The 15,913-nt window shown below is 45.6% G+C and overlaps 1 protein-coding gene across 1 annotated transcript; it reads right to left on the bottom strand.

The window, feature by feature from the left end:
• Positions 1–5,433: 5,433 nt before the first annotated feature.
• On the bottom strand, positions 5,434–14,705 carry LOC144694168 (E3 ubiquitin-protein ligase RNF19B-like). Its single transcript, XM_078564520.1, has 4 exons — positions 14,488–14,705; positions 14,123–14,223; positions 8,770–8,943; positions 5,434–6,155 (listed from the first exon to the last, which is right to left on the bottom strand). Exons 1-4 carry the CDS (start codon positions 14,561–14,563, stop codon positions 5,709–5,711), a joined length of 798 nt encoding a protein of 265 aa, XP_078420646.1. The 5' UTR covers positions 14,564–14,705; the 3' UTR covers positions 5,434–5,708.
• Positions 14,706–15,913: the final 1,208 nt, after the last annotated feature.

Raw genomic sequence — 15,913 nt, 5'->3', positions numbered from 1 at the left:
AATCCGTTTTATCCTGCACATGATTCTCAAGTCTTTTCCATTGACATCAATCTTGTCCTTTTGTCTACCTTTTCCACTTTATCTTCTGCTTTTTATGAGTTTTTTTGAGATAGTGAAATATTGTGATAAAGTTGCTTTGCATTGTAGATATTAAGAATATAGTGTAGTGAGAAGCAGCAATCAGCAGATTTTTTAGACTTGCGAATGAAGAAAACACAGTTTTCAATTGTGAACCATTCAATCTTTGTCCTCTGGCCTCCTAAAGGCTGTGTTGCACAGAGACACCTGAGGGCTCCAAAGCTTCTCACTGACAGTGAAAACCTATGTTGTTCAATCATTCCACTTTTTCGCTCAAGAGTCATTTGACCTTTCAACCCTGTATGATTGCTGATGAAGTAGAATCCAGTTACACCCCTTGTATGAAATATATTGAATATACTAAGGCAGAAGAAAGTCTTCTACTTCTTCTACATAATGGAAATGATCTTGTGCAGTTTACCTGGGTTGAAAGTATTGAATGCTTTTCCCAAATATGAATTTACTGTCACCATGTCCATTGGGTGCATTGTGCAGAACATTAGAGCTGAAAGCAGTCACCAAAATCTGTTGAAGGGTCATGAGGACTCGAAACGTCAACTTTGTTCTTCTCTGCCAGACCTGCTGAGTTTTTCCAGGTATTTCTGTTTTTGTTTTGGATTTCCAGCATCCGCAGTTTTTTGTTTTTATCACCAAAATCAGTGTCATCATCTGCACAGTGTTATAAATAACTAATGGGATACTTTCCTGTCAGATTACCAATATTGCACAATGATGTTAAAGTAAAATTTGTACTCTCTGGTATGTCTAATGTTCATGGTGGGATCACCTATAGGGTACACACAAACTAATGCTGCGTTATATTGTTGCTGCTCATAATATTAATGTCCCATGCTGCATATGTATCGGACAATATTTGTAACCAGATGTCAACAATCGGCATTATCATTTTGCTAGGACCTTTCTGTGATGATTTTGTGGATTGATTGGTGACCCCTGAAAGAGTAAAAAAAATCATGCGTAATTGAGGGGGAGGGTTAAAGTGGGGAGGGAGGAATAAAGGGAGAAACACCAGGGCCCAGGATTTCTCTCCCTGGCCCTTGTAATCAGCCTCCCCCTCTCTCCCATCCCCGTCACACACATTAATCAGCCTCTCTATCAAAGCCCCAAATCCCACAGAATGATCAGCCCCTCTCCCCGTGCATACACGCAATCAGCCTCTCTCGCCCCCACGTACAAACACTGAAATCAACCCACCTCCCCAACACACACACACACATACACACACTGTAACCAGCCCCTCTTGCCCTCCCGCCACACGCACATAGTAATCAGCCCCTCTCCCTCACACACAGAAAAATCAGCCCATCTCCACCCCACCCCACACAGACACACACACACACAGTACTCAGACTGTAAACATCCCCCACCCCCCACCAATCACACGCACATTTGATGTCAAATGATTACTGATTGTTTTTAGTGCATTTGAACACAAGAGTTATGTCACAGTTTTCCGGTAGGCAGCTACCCTGCTCAGACAAATGACCTCCTGGTTATTCCCACAGTCACTGCTTTATACTTGCCAGCCTCAATCTGCGCCAAGTTGACGCACAACCATCCCGGGCCCACTCAGCACAGGGTGCCAAATGTGTTTTCTGAGGTTAAAGAGCACTTTGAGCTCACTGTCCAACCCTTGATGATCAGTGGTTCTAGGGCTGTCCCGCCAGCACCTAGTCTGGTCTGGATTGTCTGCTCTCCAATTGCTGCCTAGGAGGAGGGGGAGCCGCAATCCCAAAAGTGACCTCTGCGACCCCATTGGGGTTTGCAACCAATGATTTGGGGACGATTGATACAAAATGTTTAATGTATTTGTGCCAAATTACCTTTATACAAGTTGAAACAATAGAGTGATAAATGTTTAACAGCTCAGATATAATGTGAATTTAAAAAAGATAAAAATTGCACACTGCTTAACACACTGATAGTCACTGATGTATATTCTCACCAGCTCTTTTACAGCACAGTGCACCAACAACCTATTTACGCATATTGTACAGTAATTGCCCTTCAATTTTCTTCATTTATATCTTAACACTTTTAAAATTAAATGTTTATTTTAAATAATTTAACATTAAGAAAGCGCAGAGAGCGATTCAGTGCAACTGCATCATGAGAAATGCAACAAAAGTTGAAAAATATGCTCACTTGCATTTGCAATGCAAGGTATCAAACAACAACTATAAAGCTACAGCCACACCTACATATAAATGAAGAATGGAAAAGAAAAAGCCAGATTCATGAAGAACACATAGGGCAAAATTTTGCCCATGGTGGGCGGGCTTGGCAGTGGTGGTCAGGAAGGTGACTGCCATGCGCAATTGGGAACGGACCGCGATTTCACACTGGTGGGCCAATTAAGGCCCGCCCAGCGTGAAATGTGGCTGGGGAAGCTCCGAGAAGGGGCAGGGGCACGATGTCCGCTGGGCCCAATGGCGACCCAGCGGTCGATTCAAAAGCAGCCCACACAGCCCCTGGAAGGCAGCCATGGAAGGGCGCTAAACTCTCAATGGATTCCACTGCAGGTGGGAGGGAAGGTCGGCGGGGCAATTGGCCCCGCATTTCTCTGACAAGTGCCTCGCAGCCCTCCTGGAGGAGGTGGCAGCCAGGAGGGACACCCTTGTTCCCAGAGACGGGAGGAGGAGGCCCCCCCACCTCACCAAGAAGGCCTAGGAGGAGGTGGCATCCAGGGTCAGCAGCCACAACGTGGTGAGGCGCTCATGGGTGCAGTGCCAGAAGCACATCAAAGGCCAACTGCAATTGGGAAAGGTGAGTACTGTGTTGGCATGAGCTAGTGTGCAGAACAATTAAGGGCTGGCCACCCCCAGGGACCTCAGGTGTGTTAGACTGTGAGTGGCAACTGTCGGTGAGGCAGAATCTGGCCAAGGGGGTAAGCCCTGGCTGCTTGGACTGAGTGTCTTGCGACTCCAGAGTCACAAATTGGCTGAGCCCTGCGGGGTGCTCCTCAGGTGGGATTGGCCAGGCTGCAATGGGGCTGTGGGGAGAGAATGGCATCTGGTGAGGCTGCAGCGACTGGGGAAATGCCAGCCTAGGCACTGGCCGCTCCCTCTCAGGCGGGGCCAGCACAGGCTCCACGGGCCAGAGGATGCCCGCCAAGGTCATCAAGGCCAACAAGACAGCAGAGTGAGCTGGCTGTCTCCAATGCCGATGCCAGCAAGGGAGGAGCACCTAGATGTAGCACCCGCAAATGTAAATGTAAAGCACCTTAAGCACAAGACAGCTTTATCACAGGTGATATTTTGTTCCCCCACTTTGCTTTATATTTTTTAAAGGTGTGATTAAGGTTAATGTTCATTTCAACTATGTTTCACATGCACAATTAAATGAGTTTTTATTTTGTGCTATTGGCCTCTGTATACGTCATTTGTTCTGTAGGTGCAGGGTAGGTCATTATGTAATGATGTATGTGTGTCTCCTGAAACTTTATTGCACAGGCACAAAGTGTATGTTGGTGGCAAAGGAAATGGTCCTGTCAGGGGTTGAGTTTGGAGTCTGCAGCCCTGCATGTGGTAGTGATTCTTGTTTGGTAGGCTAGCTGAAGGAGCGTTGGATCAAAGTGTCCCAGGTGTCACTGTCTCCCTGGAGGCTACCCAGGTCAGCATCCATGCCTTCAATGTTCTCCTCACCGTGCTCGTCCTCGGACTCACTACTGGATTCATCCTCTGTTGCCTGCGCAGCTGCGTCAACATCCTCTTCCTCCAGTGGGTCCCCACCTTGCCAGTACCAGATTGTGGAGAGTGCAGCATGCAACCACTATCAGTGACACCCGCTCTGGGGGGTATTGTAGTGTTCCCATTGAACAGCCCAAGCATCAGAGGCGCATCTTGAGAAGGCTGATGGTTCTCTCTACTATCGCCCTTGTGGAGGCATGGCTCCTATTGGACCGCTGCTTGGCCTGTTCTTGGAAGGTGGAGAGGCGTCATGAGCCACCTTTTGAGGGGTTAGCCCTTGTCATCCAGCAGCCATCCATCCAGTTGGACTGGGGCACTGAACAGCCTCAGCACCTGGGAGTGTCTCAGGATGCATGCATCATGGAAGCTGCCTGGTACCTTACACAGACTTGCAGAATCTGCATCACGCGCTATCTGTACATTCATGGAGTGGAAGCCCTTCCTGTTGACGAAGGCACCGGGCTCACCCGCTGGCGCCTTGATGGCCACATGTGTGCAGTCTATTGCACCCTGGACACGGGGGAACCCAGCAATCACTGTAAAGCCTTTGGCTTGCTCTGCCTGGCTGGTCTCATCCGTACAGAAATGAATGAAAATCAATACCCGGCTGAACAGAGCTTCTGTCACCGGCTTGGTGCAACTGTGGACAGCTGATTGGTAGACTCCACACGGATCCCTCACTGACCCCTGGAAAGAGGCGGAGGCATAGAAGTTGAGAGCCACTGTGACCTTCAGAGCCACAGGCATGGGGTATCCACCTACATAGTCGGAGCTGATCTCAGGCCCGATCATCTGGCAAATGGAGGGCACTATCTCCCTTGAGAGGCGGAGCCTCCTTTGGCATTGCACCTCAGACATATTGAGGTAGCTGCATTGGTGCCTGTGAACGCTGGCAGCAAGATAGTGGCATCTTCTATAGCCCCTTCTGCCTTGGACTCCCAGCTGGCCCTGCCCCTCTTGTGCCTGCGCCTGTCCTCCCACGGGTCGCTCCCCAGGAGGCTGAATAGGGACACCTGGCCTCCTCTAGCTTCTGCCCCTCTCTTCCTCCTCAGAGGAGGTGCCACCAGCAGAGAACACAATCCCCATTACTGGGGCTATGGAAGGCTGTCTGATACCTGGAAGGGACCACATGGTCTGAATTCTCAGGGGGCCTGGAAGACACCAATGAGTCCTGAAATGAAGCCTAGAAATGCTCAGGATGCAGCTCTGAAGCGAAATGGAAAGCATACGATCTCCAAAATCTCTCACTACTCACGTTGACAATGCTGCTGACCCCTCTTATCCCACCCATGGATGAGCTTTTGCAAGTTGTGGCCTAGCCGCCTGCCCGTTTTGCCCATGCGACAGCCGAAAATTCGCACAGGCTCCGTAAATTCGGAGACAATTAGTGCATCAAGGGCCTTAACTGGCCTCTTAATTAATGGTGGGCGCACCTCAGTCTCCCTTGCGCGCCCACCAAGCGAAATATCGCACAAGTGCACGATGACTTCGCCATGCTCGGCCAATGTCAATGCGTGTTATTTCACGCTCGAGTGGGTCGGGCGCGTGCCCGCCTGCCAAGCGAAAAGTTCTGCCCGTACTAAAGTTCATGTTAATTTAGAGATGAAAGTATTAGGAAACAATCTTGTTGGCAATATGAAATGTCAATTATAATAATTATTTATTTGTTTGGTAACAGCTTACAATAATATCGTCAGAATGAACAAACCACAAAATGTTTATCTTATCAAATCTCTTAGAATAATTAGCAAAATCAGATAACATTGATCAGCAAAAATAAATGACTTGCATTGTGATATTTAATGTTTATTTGATTTTTGTCTTCAAACTTTCATTCAATCTTAGACTCTGATCATTTGCTTAACTGATTGTACATCAAAAGGATTCAGCAACACCTGAAGCATCTGAAGAATTTGAATTTTAGGTACGATTCCACACAGGAATACTTGTTTGTTTTGGTGCCACAGATTTAGCACAAGCATTATGATAAGCAGATGATTTTCTACAAACGTTTTCAGTCTGAAGGCACGCAAAGCAAAATGCTACATGACATCTAGCGCATATGACATATTTGCACATATCTTTATGCTCTATGAGCACCCCACATGTAGGACATGCACGAATTTTGGGACAGTGAATTTTGCTATAGGCCAAAACCTTTGTGTCACAGTTTTTTAGGGTTTCCAGCTGAATATTGGTGCACCCTTCATTGTCACATCGATCAGAGCGTGGTGCTTGGCCTTTCCATTCCTTCATACATTGCCAGCAGAATTCATAACACTTTCCTTTCTCAGCTGTACAGATTATACATTTCACAGATAGGTTTGTCAGAGCTTTCCGTTCAACACAACTTCCACATCCAGGGCACTTTATAAAAAACACAAAATAATTAAATATTTAGACAGGAAGAGTATTCAAAACATGCCAAAGCAACCGCACCTACTCATTATCTTTCACAGCATACTTTAAAGGTAAAAACAAAAATAGCTGGAAAAACTCAGTAGGTCTGACAGCGTCTGCGGAGGGGAACACAGTTAATGTTTCGAATCCATATGATTCTTCATCAGAACTGAGGAAATATAGAAATGAGGTGAAATATAAGCTGGTTGAGGGGAGTGGGACAGGTACAGCTGGATAGAGGGCCAGCCTCCACCTATCACTGGCCCTCTATCCAGCTCTACCTGTCCCACCCACCCTCAACCAGCTTATAATTCACCTTATTTTTATTTTTTCTTAGTTCTGATGAAGAGTCATATGGACTCGAAACGTTAACTGTGTTCCTCTCCGCAGACCTGCTGAGTTTTTCCAGCTATTTTTGTTTTTGTTTCAGATTTTCAGCATCCGCAGTATTTTGCTTTTACACTTTAAAGTTATTTGGTTTCTCACAACTTTTACTTTCAGGTCACTAAAAAAGACAGAATAATGAAATGAACGTAAGTATGTTAGCTGGTGTTTTTCTTTAGTGTTGAAATGATCTTTCGATTCATATCCACTTATGCAAAATTATTTTTTGCCAAATTTCCCTTTTCCCACTATATTCCCAATTTTTAGGCCTGAGTTTTTCAGTCGGCGTTCGGGAGTGGGCCTGGCACACCGGCGTGTAAAATGATGCACGATGACATCGGGCGTGTATTCCGGTGTCATCGCGCTGTCTCGCGATGTTTCGTTCGGCAGGTGTGTGCCGGAGTCGGCTGCGCGCCCGCCGATAACTAATCGGCCTATTAACGCCATTAACGAATTAATTAATGTAATTGTTTACACTGCCCATCCAACCATAAGGTTGGCGGGCAGGCAAAGAGGCCTTCAGGTTTTTCAGGAAACCTCATCCATGAGTGGGATAAGGTTTCCTAAACCTTTTACCACTTAAATGAAAAATTTTCCTGAAATATAAAAACATGTCCCATTTCATGTGACACAGTCACATTAGGGAACATGTTTAATTCATTTTTCAAACCATTTATTTATTTCAAAAGTGCTTCAATCTCCCTGAGGCAGCTCTGTGCCTCAGGGAGTTTTCTGTGGTCTTTCGTGCACATACTTGTAAAAAATTACATAACTCCTACAGAAACAAACAACTAAGAAAATCTTTCATAACTTCAACAGGAATTGGGTTATTAAAGAAGAGATCATCATAAAAATGGAAACAGCTTTGATACTAAAGTTGAGCACTTGGGAAAGACTTTCCATCTGGGATGCAATCAGGAAATTGCTGCTAGGCTACAGTTCAAGTTTTTGATAAAATATATTTGAATTACTTCAAATATAAAATCTTCCAAGGATTAGCACAATCGGGCAGTTTAAATAAAATGTATTTGTTTATGTTTTCCTTTTCATTAATAAATATTCCTCGATATTCTCACTCTTTAAATACCTGGTGAAGTTTAATTAATACCAAATGTTCAGAACTTCACCTGTCAATAATCTGATTTGAAATCACTGAAAATTGGGTTTTAAAATATCTATACTGAACCATTTACTAGTTTTATTGGTACAGTCAGTTTGTAATAAAATTAAATTTTTTGATGTATATAACATCTGCTAACAAAGCTTGTGCACATATGAAAATGAGCATCCTGTCCCAGAATGAAATGAAGAGCTTTCCCTAACCCAATCAGTGTAAACTCAACCTAGGAGGGGTGGCCCTATTGAGTCCAAGGCCAGAATTTTTGTCTCGGTGAGCGGGTGCAGGAACCACTCGCCGAGGAGTAAAATTACGCGGGGTGACATCGGGCATGCTGCACTTGGGTTTATGCAAAAGCAGGTCTCGGAAGGTCCTGGAATTAATGTGGAACAGCGTCGAGTCGGGTGAATGTTCAAGTGGAGCAGCCAACTGATGAGGTTGCCGCTCCTCAGAAGGTCTGGGCTGTAGAATTTATAGCATTGACACAGGCCATTTGGCCCAAAAGATTCATACTGGTGTTTGTTCTCCATCAGCCTCCTCCCACCTTATTTCATCTCTGCTTAATCAGTATATCCTTCTACTCCTTTCTCCTTTGTGTACATATCTAGCTTCCCCATAAAGGCACCTATGTATTCACCCTAACAGCCCAATGTTTGATCTGAGTCTCTCATAAATCTGGTTTTGGATTTATCGGTGGCTATCTAATATTTATGTCCCCAGTTTTAGACTCCCCCATAAATTTAAACATCTTTTCTCCATCTCTCTTACTGAACTCTTTCATGATTTGCAAAACTTCAATCAGGTCACCTGTCAGTTATCTATTATCAAATAGAAATGAGCCCCAGCTTATTCAATCTTTCTCCCCATAAAAATGCTATGAAAGATACTATGCTTTTGTTTCAATTTCTCCTTTTAAAAACTGTTTCTAATAGGCAGACAGACATTGTTGCTATCCTGCCTGAATCTGATTGCCTTACTCCTCTATATTCTTACTCCATCCTGACTTCAGAAGCTTCTCAGTTCCTGTAAAATCTCCTATTAAATATTGACTATAAATGTTAAATGCTGATGCTGAATTACCCATTTGTATTCACAGTACTTTGCAGCAGCGAGTGTGGAAACCTTCTCTTCAAAATACTGCTGTTCCTCATCAGTCAGCAGTGCAAGTCTGCGAACCTCCACATAGGGCCATTCCTTGTTACACTTCTCGTTAGTGCCTTCCTTTACACCAGGGCAATGGAATGTGAAACGACCCTAAAATAGGAATTGCAAATTATATTTTAAAAATATCACTTTTAACAATCACTTAAGAAAGCAGGTCGAACAAGAAATAAAATAAAAGCAAACAAAATAAAAGTAAATTTCCTTCCTCAGTGACTGTCTCCGTCTTCGACTTACCTCAGGTGGATTCCAACTGAAGTTCCATCCCTCATGTTTCAAACCCACCCAGGATTACAGGTATCTCCGCAACATACAACGCTCCTCGGACTGCTGTTCTCGTCGCATCCTGAGATCCACACTGAGTGCCATATGCCGCCATATGAACACACTCGACCTCTCCCTCCAGCAGCGCCGACTCACCCTATTTCTAAGCTGTCCTTGCCCCCAGTTTCATTTTATTCTTCATCTCATCCAACGCCTCAACAAGAAACTTTGTCTCTTTCTTTCAGGTACAAAGGAACGCAAGCTCCAACAACTCATCGACACCAACACACATCCAGGACCCTCCACCCCTGCCCATCCCTCTGACCACGTCCCCTCTTCCAATCCCAGACCGGCAGTGTATTCACCATACCCCCTGACCTTCCCCTCTCTGATGTTGAACGCTCAGTGCTCAACAAAGGACTCAGTTTACGCCCTCACCTCAACGAGCAAGTGCCACTGCCTGGCAACACACAACAGCAAGAAGGCATGGTCTCTCATATACAAACTTGGAGGCGATCCCAAGAAAGCTGCCCAACATCCAAATGTGTCTGCAAACCAAGTTGCACACCAGTTGCACCTGAATGGAAGAATCAACAAGAAACTTCCAAGAGCACAACTAGATAGGAAGAAGTACAGCGATGACCCTGGCTTCACTAGACCATTCACCATGGAAGAGCTGGAAACTGGTATATCTAGTCTAAAACACGGGAAAGCAATTGGTCTTGACAACATAGCAACGGAGCAGATAAAGCATTTTGGACAGCAAGCAAAGAAATGGCTCCTACAATTGTTCAGCCACTGCCTGGCAACACACAAGCTACATAATATTTGGCAGAAGGCACATGTAATAGTACTATTACAGCCTGGAAAAGATCCCTCAGATCCTAAGAGTTTTCGGCCAATTTCACTGCTTTGCCACACCAATAAGCTGTTTGAACGCCTGATTCTCAATAGGATAGCACCAACTGTAGATGAGAAGATCATTCCAGTGCAAGCAGGTTTCTGCCCTGGCAAATCAACAACAAGCCAATTGCTCAACCTCACACAACATATCGAAGATGGTTTTGAGCAAGGGATGGTAACAGGTGCTGTTTTTGTAGACCTGTCAGCAGCATACGATACAGTGAGCCATAGACGTCTCCTCTGCAAGATCCTAGAGATGACAAAAGATATTCACTTAACAGAGCTGTTAGAAAGCATGCTTCAGAATCGTCGGTTCTATGTTGAACTAGGTGGGAAGCGCAGCAGGTGGCATATTCAGAGGAATGGTCTTCCTCAGGGAAGCGTGCTTGCACTGCTGCTGTACAAGATCTACACGAATGACCAACCTATAGACGGTGTCACACGTCGTTTTATATATGCTGATGACTTATGTGTCACTGCCCAAAGCACTGATTTTAACACCATGGAGAAAATGCTTTCTGAGGCCTTGGAGGGACTAACATCCTACTATGAAGAAAACCACCTTTGCGCAAACCCATCAAAGTCGCAATTTTGTGCATTCCACCTCAGAAACCATGAAGCCAAATGCCAGCTTAAAGTAACCTGGTGTGGAGCAACACTGGCGCATTGCGAGCACCCTATCTACTTAGGAGTCACCCTTGACAGATGCCTCACCTTCAAGAACCACATCGAAAAGACAAAGGCAAAAGTGAGCGCACGAAACAACATCCTGAATAAGCTCAATAACACAAAATGGGGAGCAAGCTCGAAAACATTGCGAACCAGTGCACTTGCTCTTTGCTATTCCACTGCCGAATACGCCTGCCCTGCATGGGAAAGATCTACTCATGCTAAGAAGATGGATGCCGTTCTGAATGCAAGCTGCTGACTTATCACACGTTGTTAAAGACCAACAAACACCAACAGCCTATATATCCTGGCGGGTATCGCTCCCCCTGATATAAGAAGAACGATAGCCAGCGGTACCCTCTACATGGTGATACACCTACACCCAGCCACCTAAAGTCAAGGAAGAGCTTCATGAACAGTCTTGTTCCATTACAATCAACCCCATCTGAAGCCCGCATCGCCTTGTGGAAAGACCGGCTCGCCAGTCTCGAACAACCCCCAGCGATGGAACTTCCACCGGATGAAGCCTTCCCCCAGGAGCTAATTGCAGCTGGGCAACCTGGAAGTGCCTTAACAGACTTAGGGCTGGTGTAGGTCGTTCAAAGGTGTCACTAAGCAAATGGGGATATACAACGAGCCCAACAACTTGTGAATGTGGAACTGAGCCACAGACTATACAACATCTCCTGCAATGCCTATCGCTAAAGGAACCCTGCACTATTGCAGATCTTGCCAAATTCAACAACAAGGCGCAAAAACATGTCCAGTTCTGGCTGGGCCATGTATAGACTGTCCGTGGACACGATAAGAAGAAAACCTCAACGAATTTTGGGCTCGGCACGATGCTGAACTCTTTTTCCGCCGCCTGCGTCTCCGTGCTCACTTCTTTGGGCAGGAGTCCTCTCCCCGTCCAACGGATCCTTTTACCCGCCTCCAATATTCTCCCTCCACCTGGATTCCTCCCTCTGGATTCTTACCTGCTCTTGATCTTTTCATTGAGAACTGTCGGCGTGACATCAGTCGTCTCAATTTCTCTGCTCCTCTCACCCACTCTAACCTGTCTCTTTCTGAACTTGCCGCACTCCGTTCTGTCAGGTCCAACCCTGACTTTGTCATCAAACCTGCTGACAAGGGTGGTGCTGTTGTTGTCTGGCGCACTGACCTCTACCTCACAGAGGCTGAGCATCAACTCACACACACTTCCTCCTACCTCCCCCTGGACCATGACCCTACCACTGAACATCAAGCCATTGTTTCCAGGACTGTCACTGACCTCATCTCCTCTGGAGATCTTCCCTCCACAGCTTCCAACCTCATAGTCTCCCAACCTCGGATGGCCCACTTCTACCTCCTACCCAAAATCCACAATCAGGACTGTACAGGTAGACCGATCGTGCCACCCTGTTCCTGCCCCATTGAACTAATTTCTTACTATCTTGACTTCATTCACTCTCCCCTTATCCAGTCTCTTCTCACATACATCCACGATTCCTCTGACACCCTACATCATAGCAACAATTTCCAGTTCCCTGGCCCCAATAATGTAGGTCAGTGAGCACAGGAGTAAACAGGACTTAATGCAATTTAAAATGTGACTAGCAGAGTTTTGGATGAACTAGAGTTTATAGAAGGTGTCCAATCCCTCTACGCCTCCCTACCCCACCGGGATGGTCTGAGGGTTCTCCGCTTCTTCCTCGAACAGAGGCCCGAACAATCCCCATCCATCACTACTCTCCTCCATCTGGCTGAACTTGTTCTCACACTGAACAATTTCTCCTTAAACTCGTCTCACTTCCTCCAGATAAAAGATGTGGCTACGGGTACCCGCATGTGCCCTAGTTATGCCTGTCTCTTTATGGGGTATGTGGAACATTCCTTGTTCCAGCCCTAGTCAGGTCCCCTCCCACAACTCTTTCTCCAGTACACCGATGACTGCTTCGGTGCCGCTTCATGCTCTCGTCTGGACCTGGAAAAATTTATTAACTTTGCTTCTAATTTCCACCCCTCCATCGTTTTCACGTGGTCCATCTCTGACACTTCCCTTCCCTTCCTTGACCTCTCTGTCTCAATTTCTGGTGATAGACTGTCCACCAATATCCATTACAAGCCTACCGACTCCCACAGCTACCTCGACTATAGCTCCTCACACCCCGCTTCCTGTCAGAACTCCATCCCATTCTCTCAGTTCCTTCACCTCCGTCGCAACTGTTCTGATGATGCCACTTTCCAAAACAGTTCCTCTGACACTTCTTCCTTCTTCCTTAACTGAGGTTTTCCACCCACGGTGGTTGACAGGGCCCTCAACCATGTCCGGCCCATCTCCCGCGCATTTGCCCTCACACCTTCCTCTCCCTCCCAGAACCATGATAGGGTCCCCCTTGTCCTCACTTATCACCCCACCAGCCTCTGTGTTCAAAGGATCATCCTCTGTCATTTCCGCCAACTCCAGCATGATGCTACCGCCAAACACATCTTCCCTTCACCCCCTGGCGGCTTTCTGCAGGGATCGTTCCCTCCGAGACACCCTGGTCCACCCCTCCATCACCCTCTACACCTCAACTCCTTCCCATGGCGCCTTCCCATGCAACCGCAGAAGGTGCAACACCTGCCCCTTTACTTCCCCCCTCCTCACCGTCCAAGGGTCCAAACACTCCTTTCAAGTGAAGCAGCACTTCACTTGCACTTGCTTCAATTTAGTCTACTGCATCGGTCTATCCGCAAGCATGACCCAGACCTCCGTGTCGCTTGCCATTTCAACACACCACCCTGCTCTCATGCCCACATGTCCGTCCTTGGCCTGCTGCAATGTTCCAGTGAAGCTCAACACAAACTGGAGGAATAGCACCTCATCTTCCGACTAGGCATTTTACAGCCTTCCAGACTTAACATTGAGTTCAACAACTTCAGATCATGAACTCTCTGCTCTATACCCACCCCCTTTTCGATCCCCCTTTTTTCAATAATCTATAATTTTAAAAAATATTTGTCTTTTCCCACCTATTTTTAAGTTTATTTTGATCCATTGTTTTATCTCCACCTTTTAGCCCATTTCGATCCCTTCCCCCCCACCCCACCCCCACTAGGGCCATCTGCCACTAGCTTGTCCTGCTTTCTACCCTTAATGTCACCATTTGCACATTCCTTAAATAATATCACCACGGTCAACTCCCTTTTGTCCTTTTGTCTATGACATCTTTGGCAATCTCTTCTGTGCCTCTACCTATCACTGGCCCTCTACCCAGCTCTACCTGTCCCACCCCCCTCAACCAGCTTATATTTCACCTCATTTCTCTATTTCCTTAGTTCTGATGAAGAGTCATACGGACTCGAAACGTTAACTGTGTTCCTCTCCGCAGATGTTGTCAGACCTACTGAGTTTTTCCAGCTATTTTTGTTTTTGCTTAAGAAATAAGATAAAACTGAAAGAGGTACAGACCTGGTCTAATAGGCTCCGACACCATCCTGTGAGTGAATTGGGGTCTACAGCATGTCCACAGGACATTTCTGCTCTCAGAGTATCTGGGTCATCATATTCTCCTGAAACAGACAGTTTTCATTAGAATTACGACCATAAAAATTCCAGTCAGTTGCAAAGCGAGGGCACTTGCTGCTGACCTTAAAGAAAACTGTCCACAATGATCTGCTCTTTAAGATTATTTTGTTAGGCTAAAGATTACGTTATGTTAATGACGCTAAATAAATATAAATTGTTGTTGTTTATTGATGTTGCAATCGCTCCAAATAAAATCCTCTGACTTTATTTTCAAGCTATAAAGCTACTGATGTCCATTGTGATTTTACCTGTGATCTCATCCTTTCCCTTCACAAATTTCAAAGTGGCGTCATTGGGATCGTAGCGCTTCTCGACAACTTCCATTATCCTTCTTCGCTGCTTCACTCCCAACTGATGTGCTCAAAATTCTCCGAGACAGTTTGGAACAACAGCGGATTTCCACAAAACGAAACGTCCTAATTTGGTTATGGCAAAGCCACTAAAATGAAAGGCGGTCCCACGAACCAGTCACACCAGTGAGAACCTTTGCTCGGTCAAACGCAGCTGTTGTTGAAAGGAAGTCGTGTTTCATTTTCGTTTTCTTCTGGGCGTGATGATTTCTCGAAACTGTTGGCTGTACCGGGAAACCCTTCTTGTGTTTCTACTGTTATTTCAATACATTGTTATGCTTCTGTTATAAATATCCAAAGGGAGGAATCTTTTGCCATTGAAAATTCTGCGTTTTCCCAACTTGCACCCACCTCTGCCATAGCTTTGCTACTCTCTCCATGTTTACTAAAAAAAAATCAGTGAATTCTGGCTCTGACCTTGCTCACGGGATTGATACCACCCTAGCCAGGTACAGAAGTCGCCATCAGTAACTGCAACCACAGTGCATTTTGCCACCTTGTTCTCCTTGACCTCACTATGGCATTCTATCCAATCAGCCATGCCCATTCTACTGTCTCTTCTCTATCATGCAGCTCTGTAGGCCTATATTTGCATGGTTCCTATCGAACCAGTTCCAACCAGCAATGTTGTTGATTCAATTCCTCATCCGTGCCGAGTTAGTGGATCTCAGTGAAGCCAGTTAGAAATATGATACAATTGATCCTCAGGCAGGGAGTGGAACAATGAGATGAGATTAAAACAAAAAGCTACTGCGGATGCTGGAAATCCAAAACAAAAACAGAATTACCTGGAAAAACTCAGCAGGTCTGGCAGCATCGGTGGAGAAGAAATGCTGCCAGACCTGCTGAGTTTTTCCAGGTAATTCTGTTTATGAGATGAGATTCTCCGCTCTGCTGATTTCCAATAAACACTGCTGGAAATTAAAACTGGGTGCTTTGTGATGAAAGAATGGGTCTCACCTTTGATGCTTCACATGTTTGAACAACCTGATGGCAGTCTTTGTCTAGACCTTTCAGATTAAGTTTAGCCAGTTGGTTGAGGTAGTATAAGGATGCTACATATTGAACAATACCTCATGCATGAACCAATGTCTTGCAAATATGATGGGAGAAGCTTGACATTTATTGTTCCTACAATATCACTGAATCTACTGGAAGTGTTTCAGGACTTGATTCCCGTAATGTTGAATCTCCTTGATGGTATGGATAGCATCATATATGCAATTTTCCCAATATGAACAGAAAGGAAAGGCCAAGTTGAAGAGACTGTTCATGGGCTGGAATGTATCAGTAGAGGTCTAAAATGCAATGGAGGAACTGAGTA

The sequence above is a fragment of the Cetorhinus maximus genome, chromosome 19 (assembly GCF_964194155.1).
Source record: "Cetorhinus maximus chromosome 19, sCetMax3.hap1.1, whole genome shotgun sequence".
Taxonomy (NCBI): domain Eukaryota; kingdom Metazoa; phylum Chordata; class Chondrichthyes; order Lamniformes; family Cetorhinidae; genus Cetorhinus; species Cetorhinus maximus.
This window is presented reverse-complemented; position numbering and strand designations above follow the sequence as displayed.